Source organism: Acanthaster planci, linkage group LG10 (assembly GCF_054643075.1).
Source record: "Acanthaster planci isolate LZ-2023a linkage group LG10, COTS_SCS, whole genome shotgun sequence".
Taxonomy (NCBI): Eukaryota; Metazoa; Echinodermata; class Asteroidea; order Valvatida; family Acanthasteridae; genus Acanthaster; species Acanthaster planci.
This window is the reverse complement of record NC_141786.1, coordinates 7,924,719-7,951,442: the sequence shown is the minus strand read 5'-3', so window position 1 is coordinate 7,951,442 and position 26,724 is coordinate 7,924,719. Positions and strand designations below refer to the sequence as shown.

Sequence of the window (26,724 nt, the reverse complement as noted above, 5' to 3'; positions counted from 1 at the left end):
ATCTGTTCGTCTGAAACAACCAACCAACCAACAGAACCATACCGTAGAGGCGGCGCACTTATGCAAATCTACCAACAACTCTCTGATGATATGAGGATTGTTGGCATCAGCCTCAATCAGTTACAACAATCCACTTCGAACGAACAATGGAAACGGACAATTAATTATATTAACCACTGAGCAACGCCCGTGCGCTGGCGTCACCATGATGGTGATGATGATTATCTTATTAGAAATGAATTGTCGTTTGATTAAATAAAAATCACACTAAACAGACTGCGGTTTCAACCCTGTGCAATGCAAGGAGCAGGTCGTGTGGTACGTTACGAATACAATGTACAAAGTCGGACGTCTGTCGGCACAGGTACCGTGAAGGCAATATGTAACAATGTACCCAAGGCACCGTTAAGGTGTTAGAATTTGCTATTTTACGTCTGTCTTTGAAATTGACCATTATTCCAAATATATGGAGTCTACCTGCAAGAATCCTCAGAAACATTTTCGTTGACCAAGGTGTTAGACTTATTTTGCTGTCAATATGATATTTGACCCGCTGATGTAAAAACAATCGCCAACATTGGTAGGCTGGTTGTTCCTTTAACGTAATTACCCACCAAATCGGGCTGGTGTCCTGGCGTTTGAAAAGAAACGTCATAGCTTGATTCTTTTTAAATATAGATATTAATTGTATTATTTTTCTTTTGAATCAAGGGAGCTAAAATGAAATCTTTCTTGTCGATACTTTAGTACATCTTGAACTGATATCCTGTTCGAACAATTTGACAGAATGGTACACTTTCGACAAATTACTCCATGATCAGTGGTGTTACAAGTTCTTAATTTTTAGAGCTGAGTCAATTCTAATGATTCACTATTCGAATATTCGTCCAGCAATTTGATCGAGTATCCGAATATTCGGTCACACCGACCAGTAGATTGTTGATGAACAAACCATACAAATCAGCTGCAATGACGCACACAATTGTACATTATAATCACTATAATAGCTTCTTACGTGTGGGAGTATCTCCAGCCATGATTAAGCAAGATTTAGAGACAAACAATATTTATTGTCCTGTTGAAAATGTCTGTTTCTTTCATTTTTTAAAGTTAATATTTATTTTGAAATCATTGTAAGATATCCCACGCTTTTAATTTGAATCAGCTTGAAACAAGTCTCCATAGTACAATTTTTCTCATTTAAAACTAAAGAACAATTTCCCATCCTTTCCTGACTTTTGCATTCGAATATTCAAATTCGAAAAATAATATTCGAATATTCGATGGAGTATTCGACAATCGAGCGAATATTCGGTTATTCAGATATTTGGCATAGCCCTAGTAAGTTCGCAACCGTACGTCAAATAGTCTGAAGTCCGAACATCTTAACAAGGAACAAGTACAGTTTTCCTCAAAACATGAAAATTCGGGGAAAAAATTCTGTTTAAATTTCAGAAGTGGAATCTCCACTTTTTATTTGACTTTGTCATTTAACATACCCTGTCAGAGTCGTTATCTTGAACAAATGATGAGATCAAATTAATTTGCCAATGACAATTAACTGAATCATGTGATATCATCTACCGGAAATCTTATTAGCCTATCGCCTGGTATTTCCCACTCAAAACAATCGTAAAAAAAGTCCCGTTTGTCGAGATTTTGTGCACACTGTGAGATACTGCGAATTGCACACTTTAATATATTGTTTTTGTAGAGTGTGAGGAGGGTCACTTTTCTTGTCCATCTGGTTTGGACTGCCTTGATGACACCTCCAAGGTTTGTGACGGACGCAAGGAGTGCACTGCATACGGGGATGAAATAAATTGCGGTATGCATCTTTGAATTTACTAACCCAATAGCACTTAAGGGCGCATTATATGATCTTGAGATGCACTACCCCACATTGATTGAAAAGAGCCTTAATAGTGGGGAGTGTTCATTTTATTGGTAGTGATGCAATGGCAAGACATGTATTTCATATACGTCGTTCGTGAATCACCGCAGCGCAGGTCCCACCAAAAGAACCTTCATAGCAAGAAAACTTCGCCATATCACGCGTATAGACCCCTAGACCTCCGTCATACTCTTGCGGTTCAGACAGTCTTTCCTTAATTCAGAGCTGTCAGTCACGTTCGCGGGCCTGTAGGCCCATGAGACTTACTGCGCGAAAAAGTTATCAATAGGCCTACACGTGATGATATTGTGGTAAATGCAACTGACACCTCTCGTGGTGGACCCAGTAACTGGCCGGATCAGGGATGGAATTGACCTGGCCCAACCCCACAAATATATTTATTAACCTTGAGCAAGGATGAGCGGCTACCCTGACACAAGGGGGGATATCAGTTAACGAACGGCGGACTAAGCCTAGGGGCAGTTCGTTGGGTGGAAGTTTACCACCAATTAGGAAAGACTGGATTTATCTGGCAATACAGTAATGAAGCACAGGGAAACCTAAATAAACCTCACAGTGACACAGGATTTCCAAAGACAATAATCAAGTATTTGATTTATTGCGATAAAAATCAATAAGGTATATAAATCACGCAAGGTTTATGTACACAATACACCTCACAAGGCAATACAATATGCCTCACGTGGTTAACTAACCACCCGACTAACTTAAACACAGCTAGCCTACAACCCAAGGGTTACCCACTAAATAGTGATAGCCCTCACACAAATAACACAGAGTGTCATGCAAAACAGGGTCGATCTAACGGAAGGGAAATTACCCTCACAGCGATCTGAGTACATCAAGTAAACCTGAAGGCTAGCTAGCACAATGACAAGATTGCCTTCCAGCCGTCACCTCACTATCAGTGCTTACAGACGACAAGCAATCCAACAGCAAAGTCCACTAGCTCCCAGCCGAGGTTCACGACACTCAGCTCTATCACTAAAGTAATCTAGACCCAATACGGTTCGCTACTACACCTACCAGTAATAGTCACTACACGAAGTGCCCCTGGTGCAACGTCCACACTATACCTCGCACAGTCACAGCACAGAACGGCAGAAAGCGTCCTCCACGATCCTGCCACTCTGCGACCCAGCAGCGAAACTCTCTAACTGATTGTGCGCGCTCTAAGCACGCCGCAAGCGCCCAGACCTAGTGCTCTACGCAACGCTGATTGGTCAACGCAATGCTTAATAATTCATGACTTAGACTGGCATTCATGCCTACCCCTGTTTCGTCACAATATGTTAGTAACGCCATGCTATTTTACAGGTGTGTGTGGCCAGCATGAATTCAGATGCGGAATGACCGACTCCTGTGTGCCGAGACACCAGATTTGCGACAGAAAGGCAAATTGCAGAGACTATTCGGACGAAATGATGTGTGGTAATTCGATAGAATAGACGTAAAATAATGACGCGCCTTATGGACCGATTGCACCTGCTAAGTAGCATGCCTTATATTGGGTATCAAACATCAAAAACAAGGCGTCTTGCCATAGAAAATAAGCTGATTTAGGGCATAGTGCCCAGCACATCATTAGTCTGAGTACTTTACCGACCATCGGCTTTAATTTTGGTAAACGACAATTATGACACACTTTGCTGTGGGAGGACGCTACGCTTGCTGATGTTTGATACCCACCATAGGTCACGTGACTACGTGGGCGCAATCTATCTGCAAGTGAGCTCGATAGATCGTGGCCCCCAGCACTGCCATATAGGAAAGCACACACGTGATTAAGGTATGGTGGCAAAGTTACACGTCTAATATCTTACCATCATGATCCTTACCTTTAATTGAAAAAAAGACCAACGTGTTTATGATAGTGCTATAAATTAGAAAGATGACGGCAAAAGTGACAGTAGCCCAGCCACATGTGTTGAGCTTCGCTCCGGAAGTCAGTGCTCGTCCACAAGCTAAATCACGGAAAACCTGTTTCAAAATGCCAGAACTGAGACAAAGGGGGAAAAAAATTAAGAGAGTTTTGGGATGGAATCGGTGGTTTCCGTGTCCAGTTTTTAACCACACCCTCGTGAACTGTGGAAGATTGTTGCGACCGATACTACTGTTGAGGGGTTTTTGCCCTTGGAAAAATTTATTCTACCTTAGTGGTAAGCCAGATTTATACGGCACAGAAGCACTGTGGAGAAAACACAGCATATTTCCCAAAGTGCCCAAAAGATCAAATACTTGGAAAACACTTTCTTAATGATTCATTGTTAATGGTAGAAAATAAGCCATTTATTTCAACGTTTTGGTTTGATCTCATTATATCAGGATTCTGTGGGAACGAAACTGTCTATCTTAGTACAAACAATTACGTATTACGTCATGATGATCACAACACACCTTGCATGTGGGTTATTACTGCCGAGCCAGGCTGGCGAATTGAAGCCAGAATTCAACAGCTAGACAAGGCATTCGCAGTTACCATCGGGACAAGTTACGATACCACTAGCCCTGTCAACCAGAAGGTCTTACGAGAAGTGATAGTAAAGAGCTATTATGCCTACCCAAGATCTATCACAACGAACAACTCTATAATGTGGATCAAAGCAATACACCATCGCTACCACAGGCCTGCTGATGAGCTACAGATAGATTTTCATCAGTATAGAAACGTTGGTAAGGATTGCAGAGTCATCGTGGTTTAACATGCTAAAAGTTGTCATTCGAACCTAGGTACATCAGGGCAGGAAAGTGGTAGGGGTTTAGCAAACCGGGGCCCTGCCCAATCAAATCTTTTGTTTAGTACATCATATTGTAATTCTTTCCCAAAGCAGGTACAAAGGGAAGACCGTAAAAGCACAAACGCTATTTTTCCCAGAACCAATAAATGATCGGCTCGGAAATATTTTAGTTCAAGTTTCACCTTTTTCTGTTTTCGAGGGTAAATTATAGATTGCGATTCTCTTTATTGAAATTAACTTTACAAATGATTATTAAGATACTTTTGCGTACTGGTTTCGATCTCTCAAGCTTTCGTTTTCGACTCAGGAGACTTAGTCACAGGACCACCAAGATATTTTTAATATCGGGTGAAAAAGGTTACTGCTGAACATTTCGGTAGTTTAGTTTTAAAAGCTGACTTTCAAACCGACGGATCTCGATCTCTCAGTATCTCGCTCCTGTATTAGCGTCGTTACTTACTGAACCCCAAGGATCTTTAAAGTTTTATTTTGAAACAATTAATATATTTTTAAAAAGATCACACTTTTTCGCGGACGCAACTTGCTTCTTCGACTGAATTCAAAGTGACACGTGACAGCTATATGGCCATGTACCCTGCTCTGATTGTAAAGGTTTAAGAATGTATATCCCTTGAAGACGATAGACACACAATGAGGCTACCATACTTTTTCCGCAGTGTAAAGAGTGTACCAGACAATTGCCTCTTATACGACGCGTTTTAAAATAGGCCGACCCATCAGTCCAACATATAAGTTGTATTGTTACGACCTTTTGTTCGCCAAAAATTATGCACCTTTTCCCGTTTAAAACGAGGTCTTTCAATATAACAATTACAGAATGCTCCCAAGGTGAACACATTTGCGCCTCAGGCCTTCAGTGCATCCCAGAAGAAGCACGCTGTGATGGGACTGCTGAGTGCCCAGAATTTGGGGACGAGATCAATTGTGGTTAGTTTCAGACCAAGAACAGGTCACAACACGGCGCTTAAACGCTTCGTGGCAGCAGCGGGGTAACGGAGGAAATAAGTGATAGCCCCCCCCCTGGCCGGAGGTCTTTGTCCCTCTGTTCCCCCTCTTCAAAAATCAGGGACGGAAAAAAAATCTAGAGGTCTAGATTTGGACTCCGTGAGCAACTTTAATTCTATGGTTGTTCATTGTAATAATAAAGCACTTGCTACACAAGCAATAAAACAAAAAGTAGGGTTAAAAAGGTTTTATTGGGTGGGGGAAATCTACTGGTTCAAAATTCAAATTCACCTTAAGCAAACTTTGAGTCTTATTGTAACCTTTACATTTTCCAGTGGTGATCAATACCTGGAGGCGTTCGTCTAGTATCGAGCATCGCGTTATTTCAAAGAAGCCTTAAACTTTATGCTAAGTGTAAAAGCGAGAAAAAGATTTCCATCATTTGTTCTACCAAAACATGGAGAGGAAACGGTTTTTGAGGAATTTAAAGAGTCCAAAAATGATGAGGGGAAACTCTATGTAAACGTCTGGCTTGAACAGTGCATTTGTTCACCGAAGATATTAGCTTTGTTATGGTTCTCCAGTGAAGGGTCTTTCGGTCTAATCTACTATCATCCTCTTTGTACATCTTCCATATTTGAAGGAGACTGCTCAAAACATGAGTTCACTTGCCGCTTGGGGTACGAATGCGTCTCACTTTATCGTGTCTGTGACGGCAGAAACGATTGCCCAGACCTGTCAGACGAGATGGGATGTGGTAGGTACCGGCACGTTGACACATTATCTAAATTCCCAAGCGGGGCGCTCATGTCTACGCTTATTTCTTTGCTTATTCTCTATTATCTCTAGAACCAGTACAGGTACACAATTTTGCAGTGAACCAAGATAACACAAAACAGAACCTTGGGTGGAATCTGGCCCCTCTACATTTTTCCAACATCGTTACTGCATAGCTTTTACACATTGGACCTTCACAGGTGCACTCCATATGACATTGTGCACTCCTTTTGAAACCATTTTGTTATATCAAGCATACGGTTCTCGTGCAGTGCCACTCCTATAGAAACATCAGCATAAACACCCTCTGTGGTGATCAATGCCCGTGGACTAGTACATGTTGTCTTGAACTCTTACTAACTGTTTACTAAAAGTCCTGTATTGAATCGTGGAGCTATTAAACACAAGGAGTTAGAACGAAGTCCCCACAGACCGTCAGCTCCATAGACAGAGCGTGGTTATCAGCCGTAGTGCTGACGAACCAAGATATTCTTTGTACATAGTGATCGTCATCGCCGGGTAACCGACAGACTGTGCGTGTTTTGCTGCTGCATTCTGGAATAAATAAATGGTGGAAAAGATACACCAAGATGATGCACAGTTCTCTACGGTAGTCCTTAGGACTGGGGAGTAGTCCTTAGGGTGTGCTTGAAAACATCTAATAACGGTGGTTATTTGGTAAAAATCGGAGGTTTTTAAAGTACGTTTTGCGGTTCTGGCTGTTGAGGACATGTACTCAAAATATGAATTGCGATATTTCTATCATAATTCGTAATTTTAGGTTTCCTACGGTTAAAAAAATTGAAACATGTCGCAAGAATGCATTTGACAACGTGGCAAGATTTCATGGCGAGACAGTTGCGGACAATGACAGAAAGGACAACAAATCTTCCCATGTTCTTGTATGTTTTTCATTTTCCTTTGGAGTAGCTACATTCTTTTGGTGTCTTGTCGTGTATTTTGGAAAATTTGTTTTTGCCAGTAAGACTACATGTATTTTATTGTTCAGAGAGACGTTTTGGGGATATAAAGTCGTAACTAGGCTTTCATTATCGTTGGAATATCACAATAATGAATAAAGTTGTCGAAATGTAAGCTCCAATAACGGAGGTTCCCGTCTCAATTGCGGCCATGTTGCCCGTGCGGAAGTTCACTGAGACGCATGCGCGGTACCCACAACCCTTTGCAAATGCAACTTCTAGCATTCCTTGTAGCTTGCAAGCGGCGTGTAATTTCCTTTTTCCGTGCAGGACGTGCATGCAGTGCTGGCGGTAGCCATCGTTGACCCTTTTGATCTCTGTTTATTTTTATTCCCTGTGTTTAATAGCTCCATGGTTGGATTGACAAAAAGACCACCTTAATATTGTGTACAAACTCATTAGGCAAACATAACTACTCCAAATTTGATAAATAAAATGATGACGTCATTATGGCATCATACTTCGAATCTCATTTGTGCCTTGATTTCTTTGGTTTGTGTAAGTTTAATTTAAATAAAAGAGTGCAAAGGGACTAAAGTCCATGCGAGAAGAAAAGTACAAAGTGAACGGACTTTTGCAGAGAAAAAGCATGGAGAAGTTGAAGGGAAAAAAAGTCAGAACAAAAAGAATGCCTTTTTTGTAACTTGCAGAAAAGCCCCCCCCCAAAAAAAAAACAAAATTGAGCAAAGAAGGCCTTATTTGCAAATATGAAAAAAGTTAAATATTCTGACAACTATATTTTTGCTTTTTTGTACCAGGACCTTGCGACGGATCCTTTTATAACTTATCTGGCGGTGAGTTGAAGATACTGACTTCACCTGGTTGGCCACTAAGAAATTACCCTCCACATACACAGTGCCTATGGTTATTGGTGGCTGAAGCAGGATACCAAATCGTGCTGTATTTTGAGGAATTTGTCCTAGAGAAATCATTTGACTTTCTCTATTGTGGTAACGGTGACAGCTTCAATAACGCCTTTCTACAATTATCAGGGTGAGAAAAAAATTAATGTTATTTTTTCTTAGTTATAACTTTGTTTATAACTTTGTTTTTCACTTCTTCTTCATTGTAAACATTTTCGTTTGTAAGAGCTTTTTTAACTGGAGAAAAGACGTCACTATATTTAATATAGAATGTTGAGTGTATGTCAAATTGACACATTACACATCAGTTCGAAAAGAATACCTTAGATGGGAGGCACTTTGTTGTCGTGATGACATTTTGTTTGTTTTCGTTTTTTATTATGCTGAATGACATTTTCTCAATTTAGGGACATTTCGCGACATAGGTTATTCAATAATGCCCTCAAAACTAGCCGAAGAGTGTCTTTTTGTTTCTGGTTGTTTTCACTGCACAAATACAACAGAGAAAAAAGTTTGTATTTTAAAAGATTGGTATCTATTTTTCAGGAATCGGTTTCCAATCATGGTTGCATCAACAAACAATACAATGTTTGTTAGGTTTACCTCTGACCCCATCATTCAAAAAAGAGGATTTCAACTAAACGTTCAGCAGAAGCTCCCAGAAACAGGTATTTCGTGTGACTTGAATTACATGTAGTTTTTAACCTTAACCCTTTCAACTTATGTTTATCAACTCTGAAATAGGAACAGAGTTCTTTCGGCCCATCAGTACCTACTGTGTTAATACCTTCCATGGTCCCTAACTTGTTGTTCGAGAGACATTGGGTTTCGAAAATGTAAACTTTGAAGACGTGTCACTTGATCCTGCATGAAGACACGTTTGATACTCGATCCTGCACAAGGTTTACTAGATCCAGTCAAGTTTGGTGTTTGGTTGGTTCAGTACAGTCTAAGTCAAATTATAACGTCGAAAGTAGTATTTTCACGGAAAAAAAACTCAATTTCAATTTCCAGTAGAAAACTTCATATTTAGTTTTCGAAAAAGTGTTACTGTTTAAAACTCTCACAAATCAGTAGACTAATATCTACAAGATAGTTTGCGTGAAGGTAGCAGGACGTGCGTCTGCTTGATGATAAAAGTTAATATGGAATTTTGCGTGGTATCCATGTGGCCGTTTGTTATCAGGATGTGCGTCTATTGGATGATAAAAGTTAATATTGAATTTCCTTTTGCAACAGTTTCGTGTGGGAAAGGTGAAATTCCCTGCAAAACACAAAATCTGATTTGTATTAGGAACAGCTCCAAGCAAGACATTATACAATTCTGTCCTCATCGCGGTAAGTAAATAAAGCACTGTTATTTTCTAGTAAGGACAGTTTGCTTTTTCAAAAATGGTGGTGCTTTCAATTCCTAAATAAAATCAATAAATAAAATAAAGAAATTTGGCAACATATTTCACGTGACTTGCCTCCTCACACTGCTTGATACGCCATTTATTGTAGGTTGAGGCTCATTTTGCAATTTCCAAACCCATTCTTTTTTACGTCTCAGATAAAATCGAGGGGTGCGGTGGCGTGATTGACTTCTCGGGAAACAGCACAGATCTCCGTTCTCCTGGCTACCCACAAGCCTACCCCCCAGACGTCGCCTGCCATTGGGAAATCAAATCTACAGAAAGATTTCTGATATCAATAGTCAGCTTTGCAACTGAAACCTCTCGGGACATCCTGCGATTTGAAGGCACCACGCCCCAGGACGGAAAACCCGTTTTTTTCAAAATGGACGGGAGCACCAAATTCAGAACCATAGAGTTCTGTTCGCTAGTGCGCATTAACTTTACCACCGATTCAACTGTCGAAGATACGGGTTTCCTGCTACGACTGTTACCCACAAACAGTAATTGCACCTCAAAAAAAAGAAAAGATTAAAAAAGGGGGCGGGTTAGTCTTCATGAAAGAAGCATTTCCCTTTTTTCTAACAGCTTGAAATTGAAAAAAATGTTTTGTTCTAGATTACTAATGTTGAGACCTCACTCATTCAGACAAATATAAGACAAAATAAATACCACAAAGACCCTTTGTCTGAAATCAAATCGTTGAACTGCAAGTTGGCTTTCCTTTGACATTGTTTATCACCAGTTGCCTAACAATACTCCATCTGCCCAGATTGAAATACTTATATTTGAAAAAAAAATGAAACAGGCGTTTCCGTGATTTTGTGTGCCAACAGCCAGTCCTAGTTTGCAAACCAGTCACTGGAAAAAACCTAATTATGCAGAACAATAGTGTATTGATGTTCGCCTGCAAACCACATTGTTGGCTTTTTCTACCAATGCCACAGATGGCACATCCTGCATCAATGAATCACACGATGACTGTGGCCCATGTATGTGTCCTGACGCAAGATATGATGAGTTCAAAGACAGCCAGTCGGACCAAAAAGACGAACAAGAATGTCGTGCGTACACTCCAATTCTGCTAAAGCTCAGTACTACTTTTTTATTTCTATCTGTTATAAACTAAGAGTTTGAAGATCACGTATAAGAATATTCTGACAAATTGGTTACGATCTACTGAAAATGAACTGATATCAACTAATAGCAGAATTGAAAGAACTGAAATAGATTGGATCATATTTCCCTTTGGTGCTTTGATTCTGTTCAGTTCAACAACCGGAGTTTCTTCATAAAGACAAATGGTGACAGCGGATTTGTATGCAGTTTGTGATCACACAATCTCGATGGGAAAATGAGATTTTTACATTTCTTTTTTTCTACGATTTTAACGTTTCCTTACAAGGATTCGAAAACAGTGGCTTAGTATGCAAATTTGGGTTACTGCTACGACTGTTACCTACAAACGGTTACCGGTAGTGGACATCAAATAAAGAAACGATGAAATTTTACTGGAATGAATCCTATTTAAAGCTTAGAACTAATTCCTGGTCTGGAGAGCTAATGTGGTAGGCCTCTTGAAAGAAGCATTTTCTCTTTTTTTAAAGCTTGAAAGTAAAAAATAAATGTATTTGTTTGCTTGAGATTACTTAATCATGTTGTAACCCTCACCCCTTAAGGGGAAAAACAAGACATGGTACACACCTCAGAGACATCCTGCCTGAGCTCAAATTGTAAGATGTTCGATTGAACTGCAAGTAATACGTTCCGTTGACACTATTAACCATATTAACCTCTGCCTACAATGCTTCTCCTGCCCAGATTGAAATACGTGAATTTGAAAAACAAAATTAACAGGCGTTCCAATTTCTTTACCAACACTTACCGCCATTTTGCAGTGAAGGCCAAGGTTTTAAAAAGTCGACCTTGGTTAACAACAACTTTGTCCTAGAAATGAACTTTAATTGGTCTTTAGAAGAGGACATACGTTTTCGCAAGGGTTTGGTAGTAGCGATTATTATTCAGTACTTCCAATGCCTTTGTAAGATTTTAGAGACTTATGAAATAGGTTTCTTAATGCTTTTTTTTTATAAATGTCACAGAAGACACACCCTGCCTCGACCCTTCACACTTTGACTGTGGTGATGGCTCGTGTTTGTCTCCAGACGCAAGATGTGATGGGTTCCAAGATTGCCAGACGAATGAATTAGACGAACTGGAATGTCGTGCGTGCATTTCGATTTTAATAAGGCTTAGTCATGTTTTTTTTTCGATTTCCAGCTGTTATAAACTAAGAATGTTTAAGATCATGTACGACAGTATCTTTAAAAAGACAAATTGCTTATGATTTACTGAAAATGGACTGATAACCACTGAAAGCACAATTGAAGGAGCCTAAAATGGATTGGATTAATTTTCCTTCGGTACTTTGATTCGTGTCAGTCCAATTACCGGTAATTCATTCCTTAATTGCTTTTTTGAGTTTTTATAAGGGCGACTGGCGACAGCCGGGCTTGTATGCAGATTGTGATTACACAATCTCGAGAACAAAAGGAAATTTGTTCATCTACGATTAGATAGTTTTCCTAAAGTATCTAAAAACAGTACCTATGTGTGCAAATTTCAGTGGGGTTGTAGAAAGCAACAGGCTGGAAAGCTTAATTAAAGAAAAATTGGGTCACTCGTTATAAACAACGTCAGGTTGGCAAATAATATGTCAAAGATTCGACGCAGGCCAATGCTGTTTGAAGCGTTTGAGTAGACAGACAATTCGAGGTCAAAAATGCTTCAGCAAGCCAGATTTAAAGGAAATTAAATGAAAACAACATGAAAACGTCTTTGAAATATTTTCCTCGAAAGATATTCTTTGAAAAATGATTGAGTTTATTAAAGATGACCAGGATCAGGTTTACTTCAAAACTGAATTTTGAAAATTGGTATTTATATTACATTCTTTCTAAGAAAACATTTCTTGTTCGGAGTCCTACCATTGTCAGAACTCTTCCAAGTGTGTCCATTGGCCACTGGTCTGTGATGGTAAGCCTGATTGTCCAATGGAAGACGACGAGGCAGACAGTCAATGTGGTGGGTTTTCATAATGCATACAACGTATTTCCAATAATTTTCCCTTCATTTTATATGTTGCAGCAATTGAATTGAATCGAAACGAACGGAATTGAGGACAAATATATTTGGCAACAGCAAACATTTAAAAGTCATTGGGTTTTATTTCTCGTTCACATGTAGGTCTGCGCTGCCCAGGTGGTTGCAAGTGTGACATAGACGAAGGTAGTATTGAAGTCGAGTGCAAGCATGGTTGGAATGAGTCCACCTTGGCGAACGTGGTCAAAAGAACAAAAGAACTGTTAGTTGCCTCCATTGGGAATTGTGCTCTCGGTTATCAATATCCCAAGCATTATTTAAAAAGATGGAGCCATTGGAGTTGTAAGATCCGTTGGGATGTCACCGGTCTGTGCATACACATTCTGTTCAAAGTTTGTGGTGCGTACAGATGCGATGACGCGAGCATACAAGTGCCTTAGGAATATCGTGTCATTCACATGTTGTACCAGAAAAGGGATACCTGTTCATTGGGACAAATACTTATTGACTGGTTTGTCGTCGCCAAGTTTTGATTCACAAGGAAAATGCCCGTTATCTAACACTGTGGCTTTCATAGGGCCAGGGGAAGCAATGGGGGGGGGGAGTGAGGCGCCTAATGTATCAGATGAAGGGAAGAGGCATAGCAATGTCTCACTCCCAATAGTTTTGTCCTTTATCCATTTTGGGTATCCCCAGTATATACATAATTAATATGCTTTCTGGTTGATAGCAATAACACACTCTGAATTATGTTTTAATATGATGCGTGCACAGCATTTTCCAATTACATGTAGGCTGTTATAGGTTGTTTGCTCAAATCCCTCGCCTATATCGTTGAACTTCAAGATAAATCATGCGTAGTGCTTTGGAAAGGAGATATCACATTTTATTGTACTCGCTTTTTATTTGATTGAGAGGCCCTTTTTCCTTAACAGAGAGATTTCCGAAGGAAATGGCAATTTGTTAGCAATGGGAGTCTTCAAAGAGTTTACATATTTGAAGTCACTGTAAGTAGTAGTTAAAACAAAAGTGGTATTATAAAGTCTTGGAACGGTTGATCAACATATTTTTGGTTTGACAAGTAGCAATGCAAATTTGAGCTCAGTTTTGCCTTCGCAATTATCACAAAATATGAATAGATCATTGGAATTGATCGCGTTTTACGGTAGGGAATATCATTTGCTTGGTCGGTCTACAGATGCGTTTAAGCCCGGCAGATGGACTTCAGAGCTGCAGGTGTAGACGTTATCACCGCTCATTCTCCAGAGACTCTCTTAAAACATTAAAGACTAACCAAACATTTATTTCCATTAAAAAATGCCATTTTAGTCAGAGAGTCAAAAGAAGTTATTATACAATAAATTTTCAAGGATGTTGTTCAAGAATTTTACTTTTGTTTTGCCAAACAACTTTTTCTTTTTAATTGTATATTCCTTGTGCAAGTAGTGCAGCAGGATCTCCTTAAATGGGCTTGATGCTCGCAGTGCAAATTCTGTGTGCAGCGCCACACACCGACTCTTGACCAATAGGAATGCATTAAACTGTCCTGTATCCAGGTGCCAGCATCTTTTTCATGTAGCGGGCATTATCAAATATTAATAAACGGTCACATTGGGCGTTATTGAATAGGGAAACTCTCCAAGGTATTTATAAACATTTTCTAAATCATGCAAGGGATTATCGGTTGCCAAACTTTTCACATGCGAACGAAGTGTGAGTTTTTCCATGACCTCTTTCTGATGTACGAGGAGACATTAATTAATACATCACGAGTTACCTCATTATTAAAATTTAAGAAATGGCAGCGTGATCTAGTCAACATTTCCTCCCAGCGCATGAATCGCCCACTCATGAATTTAATAACAATCATTATTGACTCCAAAGAATGCCCGAAAAAAATGAATCGGATTTTAATCTTCCAGAAAAGCAAAATTGGTTTAAGTGTGAAAAAATATTTAAAAAATTGTCATGTTGAAAGAGAGACCAAAATTATCAGCCTAGTGCCGTCTGGAAGAGTATGTGAAATCCAATCTTAAGTGAGTCAGGGTACACCCACGTGTAAAAAATGTCACTTGCATGCTAAGAATTTTTCGGTGTTCGGTGGCAACTTCTCAGAAGTGTAACAATGAACATAAAGTGGCCCAATTCTGACCAAAGTGGTTTGATAAGCAGCTGGTTTGTGATAGTAAATGTACGTGGTGTATTTTGAGTCTCTTCAGAGCAGTATTCTGAACATACGTGTATTTGTTCTGGGATTGCTACCTTCTACGTTTTGTTAGTGGTTGGGTCTCGGGTCATGTTGCTTGTTTTGACCGCCCAGTGTGACAGTGGTGCTGTAATGCGTAATACAAAAATAATGCTTCATCTTCCCCCTTACTTATTTTGTGGCGGGACAACTGACACCTTTTTGTGGCTGACCAGTAGACTGGCCTGATCGGAGATGAAATTGACCTGGCCTAACCCCACAAATATATTTATTTAACCTCACGCAAGAATGAGCGGGTATCCAAACGCAAGGGAGGATATCAGTTAACGAACGGTGGACTAAGCCTTCGGGGCTGTTCGTTTAGTGGAAGTTTACAACCACTCTGTGATTAGGTAATTGATCCCAATGTCAATAAAGGTTTCAATACAAGTGATACAGGACTGAACTAAAACTCACGGTGACCAGTGGTTTCTGAGGCATTTATATGATTGGATTATTCAATATCAGTGCTGCAGTTTTCCTTTAGTTAAATACAAAAGTAATTAATTATGTACAAATGATCCTCACGGGTAGGTACTCCTACGTGGTCAACTGCACCACGAACGTGATTAGTTATCCTCACCCTACACCAGGGTAACCCTAAATGATCAGGTAACCCTCACAGTGATCAGGATAACCCTCAAAATAACCAGGTAACCCTCGAGTCTAAATAAATAATCTACCGATGGCTTATAACTGATAAGTCTTGACCACACAAGCAAAGACGCTCTCCGTAATTATAAAGTACAACAGTGTAGACTACTACAACAATAATCTCTACTGCCTTACGAAGCAGTTCCCAAACTCCAACAAGGTTAAAAGTGATTTAAGAAACCCTCACCCACTTCACGTTATTATGAAATAACACCGGTAAGTTGTTTAAAAAGGTGATTATAATAGTCCTCACCAGACTCTAACGGACTCTAACCTGCACCTAGTAAATCTCGAGGAGGAAAGTAAACTCCCAGACCAGGACTGCAACCAACCGTCGTTATGCCAACAAGCGTGGAACAACGGCACGCAATCCTTCTTCGCTAATTCCCCAATAAACTGGTTCACACGGGTTCCCTAGCCCTATAATCGAACACTTCTTAAATAAACAAGACTGTCTAACAATCCCCCATTCTTCAATGAGATCTGATATAATCGGTAGCTCCTGCAATGAGTACAAGCACCACACTAACCCATCACACCAGGTACACTTGAGGTAGATCCCCAACAACAACTCCGCAGAGCTCTTGTTAGCAAGCTGCCATCTTGAGAAGTCCTGGCAACCCACGCAGCCAGCGCCCAGACCTAGGGTAATGCGCGCTTCTGATTAGTGGCGCATGCGGGTTTAAGGCATGATTTAAACGTGCATGAATTATTAATGACCCAGACTAAACACAAGTCTGCAGAGCTACCCTGGTTCGCCACAATTTTCATTACATTTCATATTTCCATCGCAGGAATGCCCAATAGACTTTAATTTAGGGCTGAGAAAAGATAGAAAAAAAAAACTGTTTTCCTATTGTGTATAGACTTAGTACAGAGCAAATGAAACATTCTTTCCTTGGCGCATGTGCATTCATGTGCATGTACTGCGAGACTGAGCTGTTTGAATGATTTTTTTCAATGATGCAGTACGTGCATCTCTCTCCAAACTGTCTCACAAACCTAGTCAGAACTTTTCCCTGTCTACCAGCAGTATTATTGCAAATGCAATTCTGATTAATCATGGTACTACTCTACAAGCTGCTCCTAGATTACTACTGATCCACCAAAGCATTTGTTAATTGCATGCCAAATTTTGTCACCCTTACCTATGATGAACACAAACGTAACAGATGTGTTTTGCAACAAATACAATAACCTGTAGTCACAGGATTTTAATTACAAGTAGGTGGTGGAGTGGTACATGTTGTTTTGACAACTTTGATGCTGACATAAAATGGTGGTACGTGGAAAAATGAAATTGGCTGATTTCTCCGGAAGCATCGCTTACTACCAGTCCCTACCTTTGGAGGACGTCTGTAAGACGTCTGGGGACTTCGTACTGGATGGGAACCGGTCTAAATGACACGAATGCCAGAAACACAAACAGCATAGTGCGCATGTACTGCTAGTATGCTGTTGGTGTTTTTGGCGTTCGTGTCATTTAGACCGTGCGCTTACCCCAACGCGTCCAGCGTTTTGTAATATTAAGGCTCCATGCTGCTAGCAGCTATAACAAACTGCTTTTGTTGCTTTGCAGGCGGCTAAACAAGAATAATATATACTCTATCAAGCCTGGGACATTTCTTGGCCTGACGAGCTTGACTTCCTTGTAAGTAATCTCTGAGTTCTCGATTCACTTTGTAGTGCATGTGCTGTTTATGATTTAAAATCCTTCACTGGTACAATTTGGCAATTTGGACAATCTGTGTATGTATTAACTAGGCCTATATTGAAAGGAAGATGAAATGCACAGTTATCATTGGTGTCAAAATTTGTGAAAGATGTATTTATGAGCTTGTTTCAGAGAAAAAGAACGGAAAAAGTATTAATTGTGTCAACTAACCAATTTATTGAGATTAGTGGCATTTCGAATTTTCTTATTCAAAATGGGGAAGGTGACTTTTGCGCTATCCGTTAAAAATCATTGAAGAATCCAGTCGGCTGGTTGAGTGAGCTGCCTTTTGAAGACTTGTTGCCAGATTCTGTCTTAAAAGCGCAAACAAAACATAAACAACACAGGTACATTCCTTGACTAAGGGAAGAAGTTCCGAAGAAATGCTAACTATTTCTTAAATTAATACCGATTTTTCCGAAACCTCTATGCTGTTGGTGTAATGAACATTTGGCTCATTTGAATCAATTATTGAGCCATGCACAGATAGAAACAACTCCTTCAGGCAGATGCTGTGCTTCAGAGTTTTTTTCAGAATCTTGCGCATTTGGTTCTTAATTCTAATTTGACTTCTTTCAATTGGCCTATCATATGCGAAAGTGCACATAGTACAGCCTTTACATGGTCGATCCTCTCTCAAACTTGAGATGATGATTGAACCAAATATTTGAAAACGCCTCCCCTAAGGCAGTTGATGTACATCAGAGCTTTCAGGAGTCTTATTTGTTTTCTTTTTTTATCAAAAGAGCCTGTCATATACAAACGTGTACTATCAGTGTCTTTACGTGCTCATTTGTCCTCCAACCTTAGAGATATTTCGAACAACAGTATAACGAGCATTGATGCTAACTCCTTTTTGGAACTGCATAGCCTGGAGGTCTTGTAAGTCATTTAATATCTTTTCCGCCCTTTTTATTAAATTGAAAAGAATCAGTTTAGCTCACCATCACCTTGTAATTAGTGAGAGGCTCGGACGCTGGTAATGCTTGACCGCATTGGTCTATTTACAAAAAACTCATTAACAGGATTCCTTTCAGCAAATGGAATTTATGCAAACACAGTGGTTTGCTCTCTGGGGCTGTTCATACTGCAAACCGTCCCAAGCTTCTATGCGCTATTGCAGGCGAATGTAGAAACGCTACTAAATTTATAAGAGAGCATTGATACACGTCCACAGCGCGCTTATGCAGCGTTCGAGCCCATTGGCTCACGTGGTCCAGTGTTTCTTTGTCGTGCTTTCTATTTCCGGTGAAAGTATTCTTTTCTTTTCTCATTAAGGTAACTCGTACGTACGACTTATATGTCGTACGTACGAGCTAAATACCATATTTGACTCAAGAGAGCCTGAATGACAGCCAGATATATATGTTGAAGAGTCAAGTTCATTTTTGCTTAGTTCAAATATAATTTATTGCAAAATTTGCTGAAAATATGGCGGCCAAATGCCATAATTGGCACATGGACCTAACTATCGTAGTGAGACCTTTCTCACAAAAAGAATATGCAGCACCCAGGACATGCTTTGGTCACACATTTGCAGTAAAGTGGGACTCATAAATTATATTTTCCCAATTCCTTCTGAATAAATCCGATGGAAACCCTATCATGCCGGCTGTAATTGCATTTTTTGGGGGGAAAGGTCCTTTTGGGGGCGTGGCTCGTATTGGGGTGAGGAGGCACTTTGCATCTTGGACCCATGACGTTTTCACGCTTTTTTTCTGAAGACAACACAAACCAACGGATGGCAAAAGGCACCACAGGATGCGGGTTTGGTCATTTTGCTTTTTTCCCCGCCAGACCACTCTCACATGTCTCAACAGGTCAAAAGGTGGTCTCAGCTTAACGCTGCCAGGCCCGGCTTGTCTAATAATAACAAGGTCAGACAGATCACTTGCCTCCATTTTTTAAAACATATATTTACGTGTTATATCATGTAACACGTATATTTCGCCCAATCTTGGGGTTATGCATCTTTGTTGCAAAAATACCCCCATACTTCAAATAAGAAACACACTCCTCTAAGTTCACATTTTTGAGCCCTAAGTTAATGTATTTAGAAGCTTAAAAGATTACACCCAATAATAGGTCCACTCTGCCAAATGTGGCCTTTTGTCGGCCATTTTGAAAATTGTCGCCACTTTTCCTGTCATTTTTACATGTTATCTGTATGCCATTCAGATTCCTTTTAGCCTTAAACACATTGCAATAGTTGGGTCCTTGTACCAAATAGGGTATCTGACAGCCATTTGGCGAAAAAGGCCGAAATAATTCCAGCCAATTTTGCTCTTCAATATACATATCTTGATATCATTCAGATTCCCTTTTACCTGTTACACTTGCTCAAATTACAAAAATAAATTGGTTCCTTGTGGACTCTTTCAGAGCAGTTCCACTTATCGAAACATTATCTAAGCCATAGTTCTGAAACATGCTCGTAAAATCACACAATTGTTCTTCATGTCAGACTAACTATAGAGCACAATTGATGTCGTGGCAAGGCATTATCATGCTTAACGACTAAATTTCTGACGTGTGTGTAAACGATATCAACGTATCTGAAATTTTATTGGTACGCAACAACGCTTAGGTTTTAGTTTTAGTAACAACCTTCAAATTTGCAACTTACCATTACCTCCTTATCAGGATTGCCATGGATATTTCCCTTCAAACTATCGAAGAGAAGGCTTTTGATGGACTGAAAATGCTTCAATTGTTGTAAGTAAAATTGAAAATATGTTTTAAATTTAAATATATTTCAGATTACAGTAATCTGGACATTTGTTATAAACATTTTTTCCGTGTAACATTTTGACATAAGCAATGAAACTAGAATTTTTAATAAATTCAATCTTCATATGTTATTAACGTCTACTCATCAACCAACAAATCTAAGCTTTTATCGTATGTTCCATTGTTCGATAAAATGACACAGCAAAACTTGTCCCTCTGAATATCAACAAAAGAATCTTTTCTTCTTGATGAAATAAAATACAGTTCTTGACCACAAAAACCTTGTACAGTTTGTAGCAAGACGTTGTGTTGTTCAATTCTGTATAGAATAACGCGCCTGAAATAAAGATCTTAAGATTTCAAATGTGATCCCATGGAGTTACTCTATCACGTCTCATACTATCTAGGGTTTTGATAAGACGTAGTTTATCCAGCCAGTCCGCTGTTGATGTCAAAGATGGCGCACTGACAGACTTAGTGCGCTTGGAAAAACTGTAAGTTAACCTGACCTAATTCGAAATACAGACTCTTTGTAAATTTTCTATTGTTTGGGCTAATTTCAACCAAGAGTCAAGTTTTTTTATAATTAGATAAAGGCGCGAAGTGTCATTGCCAGAAAAGTTGGGTATCGGCCCTTTACTTTCGAGGTTTGTTTTTATGAGGTGAATTTGTTCAAATTCTATCAAAGAGATGTGTTTTTTTTTAATATACTCAAGTTAACTCATATATTTATGAAAATTTATTAAAAGTGTTTTTTCAAAAGATAATTTTTGATCAATTATGGTTTGGGACATTTCGTCCGGGTTATGAAAGCGAAATCATTTTAAAAAGAATTTCCAAAATGTAAGTCGTTAAGATAAGTGGAAACAGTGTATATTAGTGTAGACCTCCTAAGAACAAATACCTCGTAAAAACGAAATGGAGAATATACATTTAACAAAATTATTCGTAAATTGTGTGTGTGTGTTTTCTGTAAAGAACGAAAGGTGGGCACATATTATTATTAATATTATCATTACAATGGTATATGTCATTATATATTTTGTCATTAGTTACTATAACACATATATTATTGTTATCATCAATGACTAATGGCTTTGTTTAACCTCAGTCGCATAGGAAAGAGAATGCTACATTCTGAAATGCTCGAAATTATTCACACCCGTCTGCATGTCATGGTATTTGGCCACACTTTGGTTCTCCTGACATTCGTAAGATTCTGAATGTTTTGAATATGTGCAACAATGCATACATTCTCTACGAATCTGACACTAAGAATATCATCTTTTGCAATTAATTTGTGGAATACCATTGTCAGTACTCTAATTCTGAAGTATTAATTTTAGTACAGTCGTGGAGTTTTCGTCAGCTGTTGTGAACTTGGCAAAAACTACTGAACTCAGCAAAGATCTCCGCATGAGCATTGTGAATGCCCACAAAGACGGGAAAGGCAACAAAGCCATTTCCAAGCTCTTCACAGTACCAATTTCCACTTCACAATGCATCGCCAAAAGTAAAAGAAGTACGGTGAAGAACATCGACAAGCGTGGACAGAAGCCGAAGGTGTATCTTAGTCTGGTTAGGAAAGTGTCCTTTCCAACCCCAGAACAACAATCAAGGCACTTCAGGACACTTTGGGTAAGATGGGCACCGAGGTTTCCACACAGAAAATCCACTGCACACTGCTCAAAGAAGAGCTACATGGGCGTCGTCCAAGAAAGACCCCTCTCTTTTCTCACAGGCATCGGAAAGCTCGATTCGCATTCGCCAGCGGGCACTGAGACAAGGATCAAAGTTTCTTTTCATCAGTTATAATTACGGTCAGACGAGACGAAAACAAAGCTGTTTGGCCACAAGGTGGTTTCCTTCGTTTGGCGCAAGAAATGTGGCGATCACTGTGGCGACCGTGAGGTTTGGAGGTGGGAGCATCATGTTTTGGAGTTGTTTCTCTGTAATTGGGTCTGGCAATCTCGTAAATGTTGTAGGAATTATAACGGAGTAGTACATCCCGATTCTGAAAGACAATGCCAAGCAGCCTGCAGAAAATACCCATTCTCGGCCCCAACTGGACATACATGTACTGGTACCAACAGGACAATTATCCTAAACGTGCGAAAAAGGCAATCAAAAACTTGTTCCATTATGAACAACGTGGAGGTGCTACAACAGCCAAGCCAATGCCGAGACCTTAATCCCATCGAAAACCTGTCCAAGGTGCATGCCGCGGGCCATCCAATCTGAAAGAGCTAGAGGACTTCGCCAAGGAAGAATGGGCCAAGATTCCCGTCGAACTGTACCAAACCCTCGTGAACAGCCTCACAAACTGCCTGGATGCTGTCATCGAGAACAAGGGCTTTACAATTGACTATGTCGAGAACAAGGGCTTTGCAATTGACAACCGTGATATTAACCCTCATTGTAAAGACTACGAACATTCTGAACGTGTTAGAATAGCATTCTCTTTGTTATCGAAATGAGGTAAAACCAATTTTATACCTAACAGCTTAAGTATTCAATGATGACCCATATATTATATGCCCACCTTTCAATCCTTAGAAAAACGCAAAACGACCTAAAATTTGTAAGGGGGCTAAGAATGTTGTTAACTGTATATCCAGTAGAAACGAACTGTGAAACAAGTGTCTCGTAAAAAAAGAGGTTGGAAAAAACATCTTATACAAACGCACTTCGAAAAAAAAAATCATAATGTTTTGAAAATCTATCCTTCATGGCACGACAAATCTTTCTAACTCACACGCACAAAAATTAAGTGTATATTTATGATGATATTATATGAAGGAATACAGTGTGAATATTAAAGTTAGTCATATTGTTCGAAGTATTTTAATTACAAAATGTTAATGAAAATGGATAAACTATATAGTAACTTTTAATCGGAAAATTCCAGGGACATTAATACAAGTAAACCTTGGATGAAACTGTAGTGGTTATAATCTCGACTCCTCCTGTCCAAGAGGAAAAGGGGCTCTGTTATAATATTATTTCGGGTCTGCATAGAACTAATGTTGAGTCAACTCTGAAATTACTTCTCTCCATCTTTCTATTAGCTATGTGGACGATCATCGTTTGTGTTGTGAGTTCAAGTCATCGATTGGCCTTGACGTATCAAACTGCCTCACCACTGAACGGCAGCCTCCCCTGAATCTCTGCGGAAGCCTGATGCGTAACAACTTCCTACGTGTCTCTATGTGGATTCTTGGTTTGAGTGCCCTTGTCGGCAACGCAGCGGTCATCATTCGGAGGTGTTGCCAGGGCAAGGAAAAAGGCGGGAAAAGGAAGCACTCCTTTCTCGTGCTCAATCTTGCGGTTTCAGACTTTATGATGGGCGTGTATATGTTAATGATAGCTGGAGCCGACGTTTACTTTGGCAATAAGTACTCACGCGAGGCCCGCGAGTGGAGATCGAGCCCGATCTGCAAGATAGCGGGGGTGATCTCGGTCCTTTCAAGTGAGGCTTCAGTGTTCTTCGTTACCCTCATTAGCCTCGACAGCTTTTACTCAATCGTATTTCCTTTCAGTCGGACCCGACTTGGGGAAAAATCGGCTGCAATCACTGTCGCCAGTCTGTGGCTTTTAGCTTTGAGTCTCAGTGTCGTCCCCACTGTCCTTGTTAGCTCTGACTCCAGAGTGTACGGCCTATCTGATGTATGCATTGGTCTGCCTTTGCTCACCAAGCCAACAAGCTACGACTTAGCAGAGAACAAAATCGACATGCGAGCAGATCTCGACCCGATTAAGGTCCCTGTGGGTAGAGGGAAGGAACCAGCCTGGATCTATTCCATCATCCTCTTTCTTGGTGTCAACCTTCTGTGTTTCCTGGTGGTCCTGTACTGCTATATCGCGATCTTCGTTAAGGTCAAGCGCACTGCCTCCAGAGTCAGGCGGATGACTCACCGCGACCAGGAGATCAAAACAGCTGTCAAGATGGCGCTGATAGTAGGCACGGACTTTGCTTGCTGGATGCCGGTGATCATCATGGGAATCCTGTCCCAGACCGGAGTGGTGGATATCAGTCTGGATATGTACGCATGGACTGTCGTCTTCATCCTACCCATCAACTCGTCCCTCAATCCATACATGTACACGTTCTACACCACCTTGGCTAGTCGGCGCAACAATCAAGGGGCTCGTTTCTCAACTGAAATGAAGACCAAATCCTTGGAAACAGTTCATTCCATGATACTGGGCAAATAGTCGTAGTAGAATTTACATGTGTAATTTTTAAGGAGCATTCAGATTATTCGTAAACATGGATGTATAGTCAATACCGGGACTTTTAACTTGGTTCCAAGTTAAAATGGCAGCTGCCAATTTATAGTTGAAGTTACAGGCTATAAACAGATTAAGTTATTTGGGTGTTTTACCACTTTGTGAGCCAGGTAAATACATTCACAGACTGAAACTATATACGCAGACAGTTGAGCCATTGAAAGTATGCCCTAGGTGCGTATTGGTAGAAGCTTCGGCATTGTGCACTTTCAGATAAAAAGTAGTCAATTGAATTTCATGGGTGCTGCTCGTCGCCGTAAATATTAGCTGTCAAAGATGCCAGAAAGCACAATATAACTCATTCAGTGCACAAAGATTTACAATACTTGTATTTGTAGTAGTAAAGCTCAACATATTTGAGTAATATCGGTAGGTCTGCGTTAGGGTAATGTAGTCTCGTTTTGAAAAGTGGATTCATTGTGTTATTGTTGTAACATACTGTTTCCTGTTTCACCATATTTTTTAGTAGAAATGCTGACATAAATTGCTGTATAAATAGGGTAAAAACCCATTAAAACAAATGTTCCCTACTTCTTTATCTATGAAAGATGTGTTTAAGCGCTTAGCGTTTCGACCTTGGTTTGTAAATAAAAGCAACACTGACTGAATGATTTCGCCGATTGGCAATTTGATAAACGTGATTTCAGGTAATATATTCAAAGATTAAAAGGCCATCTCGATTTTGGTTTGAACTAACTTTAAGATGGCAATGTGGTTTCAAAGAAACTGAGTTTTTACCTGTCAATTCCATTGTATTTGCCCTACTAAAAAATCGAATGAAAACATAATTTTGGAATATTTAGTAGTCTGTAAAATATTAGTATATCCAGTACATGCACTAGCAATGACAATATCTACGATTTATTATTGTAAAGAATGTCTAATAATACAGCAAGTGATAGTACAGATAGTACAGACAGTTTGGGGTTTACTACCGGTAATTGGCCATGTGATCACATAGAATCCAACTTTCACCATTCGTGTTCATTTGTATTCCAAATACGAATAATCGAATCGAACTGAGGCTGCTTAGGTGGAAGGCGAGGAAAGAAACACCATTTCAATTTTTGAGTTACACTAGCTGCTGTTGTGGTGTCATCTAAGTAGGGCCATGGTCAATTTGCGTTTCGTTTTTCTTTGAAATTAAAATTGTTAATTGTTAACCAAAAATATACTTAGTAGGAACTTTCTTGAGGAAATTTTGCTAGTTGGATTGTTGCCGTGAGGAACACAACAATGAATCGCCAACGAAAAGGAAATTCAAGAAAGGAAACCATCCGAAGTTCCAGCAGGATGCAACGTTGAAGTTTTCTTTCTGAATGACATCACAGCTTTGCTCACCAAAAAAAAGGCTTTTACACGTGAAAGTGCGCAATGAAAGCACAAAATACCTTTTGAAAGAGCAAAGAAAAATAACATTTTTGACATATAAAGTAGTTTTTTACAAGGTTGTTTTAAAAAAGTTGACTTGAATAGACCAGATTGTTCCTGTTTCTTGTTCTTTATAAATAAATTCCTCCTGAAATTGAAACAGTCATTTACGAGTTCATAAATACTGTTCGGTTCCCAGAACGTTTTCTCTTTGTTCTCTGTTTTTCATCCCTCTACAAAAACCTCAACTCGTACGATACATGGCTGTGCTCTGTGGGCAAAGATGTGTCATCTGGCAGCTGTTCAGGGCAACTTTTATACATGCCTCTGATTTGACCAGTTCCTTTTTAATTTAGCCCCACAGCTGTAAGAATGACTTACCCACCAAATATAACAAATCGCGCAACACAATGCGTGCAGAGGTTCAAGAAAAATATCATTTTTTTAAATTTGAAAACCAAGCAACATACAAAGGTAACCAACCTACTAATTAAAGATACAGCAGAATCTCGCGATGCAAGGCAGATATTGAAGAAACCAAACTCTATTGAAATTAACTTCATTTTTTCCAAATTAGTGTTTCCAATGAAATGGCAACTTTGCAATCAACTGGTATTCCAAACGGAAATTGTGAAAACAATGCTCTTTTTCAATCCGAAACTCAAAAAATGAAAACGTATCGAGTTTTTTAAACAATTCAGCACAGGTTTTTTAAGGCATCCTTCTAGCTATAGACCCCTTAAACCGGTGTTTTGTCAACCTTTAAAAACTTGTCATACGAGGGGCTCTCAACAATACAAATGACTCACCTTTCTGAGATACTTCTGAGTATTTGTAAAATAGTTTTCTATAAAGATTCAATATTGATATCGTTAAATGTAATTTGAAACGTTTCGCGGGATATGCCTAATACAAAAACTGAGAGTTTATCGGTGATAATGAATGATTCCGCACATTTGCAATTCCATTACTCTTGGGGCTGTTG

At 39.5% G+C, this 26,724-nt stretch overlaps 1 protein-coding gene across 4 annotated transcripts in view; it reads left to right on the top strand.

Annotated features, from left to right (window-relative positions):
- The window catches only part of LOC110985962 (uncharacterized), a 65,850-nt gene extending 39,929 nt beyond the window's left edge, over window positions 1–25,921 (top strand). For 3 of the 4 annotated variants that reach the window (XM_087142370.1, XM_087142369.1, XM_087142368.1), the window contains 19 exons: window positions 1,715–1,828; window positions 3,233–3,346; window positions 4,241–4,588; window positions 5,491–5,601; window positions 6,263–6,376; window positions 8,135–8,369; window positions 8,786–8,907; window positions 9,479–9,577; window positions 9,792–10,136; window positions 10,581–10,697; window positions 11,736–11,858; window positions 12,595–12,717; window positions 12,880–12,997; window positions 13,671–13,742; window positions 17,214–17,285; window positions 18,159–18,230; window positions 19,992–20,063; window positions 20,486–20,572; window positions 23,147–25,921. In XM_087142370.1, coding sequence (XP_086998496.1) covers window positions 1,715–1,828; window positions 3,233–3,346; window positions 4,241–4,588; window positions 5,491–5,601; window positions 6,263–6,376; window positions 8,135–8,369; window positions 8,786–8,907; window positions 9,479–9,577; window positions 9,792–10,136; window positions 10,581–10,697; window positions 11,736–11,858; window positions 12,595–12,717; window positions 12,880–12,997; window positions 13,671–13,742; window positions 17,214–17,285; window positions 18,159–18,230; window positions 19,992–20,063; window positions 20,486–20,572; window positions 23,147–24,293 — 3,605 coding nt within the window. In that variant the 3' untranslated portion in view covers window positions 24,294–25,921. The remainder of the gene's footprint in view (window positions 1–1,714; window positions 1,829–3,232; window positions 3,347–4,240; window positions 4,589–5,490; window positions 5,602–6,262; window positions 6,377–8,134; window positions 8,370–8,785; window positions 8,908–9,478; window positions 9,578–9,791; window positions 10,137–10,580; window positions 10,698–11,735; window positions 11,859–12,594; window positions 12,718–12,879; window positions 12,998–13,670; window positions 13,743–17,213; window positions 17,286–18,158; window positions 18,231–19,991; window positions 20,064–20,485; window positions 20,573–23,146) is intronic. The other variant, XM_087142371.1, reaches the window with a different exon arrangement.
- Window positions 25,922–26,724: the final 803 nt, after the last annotated feature.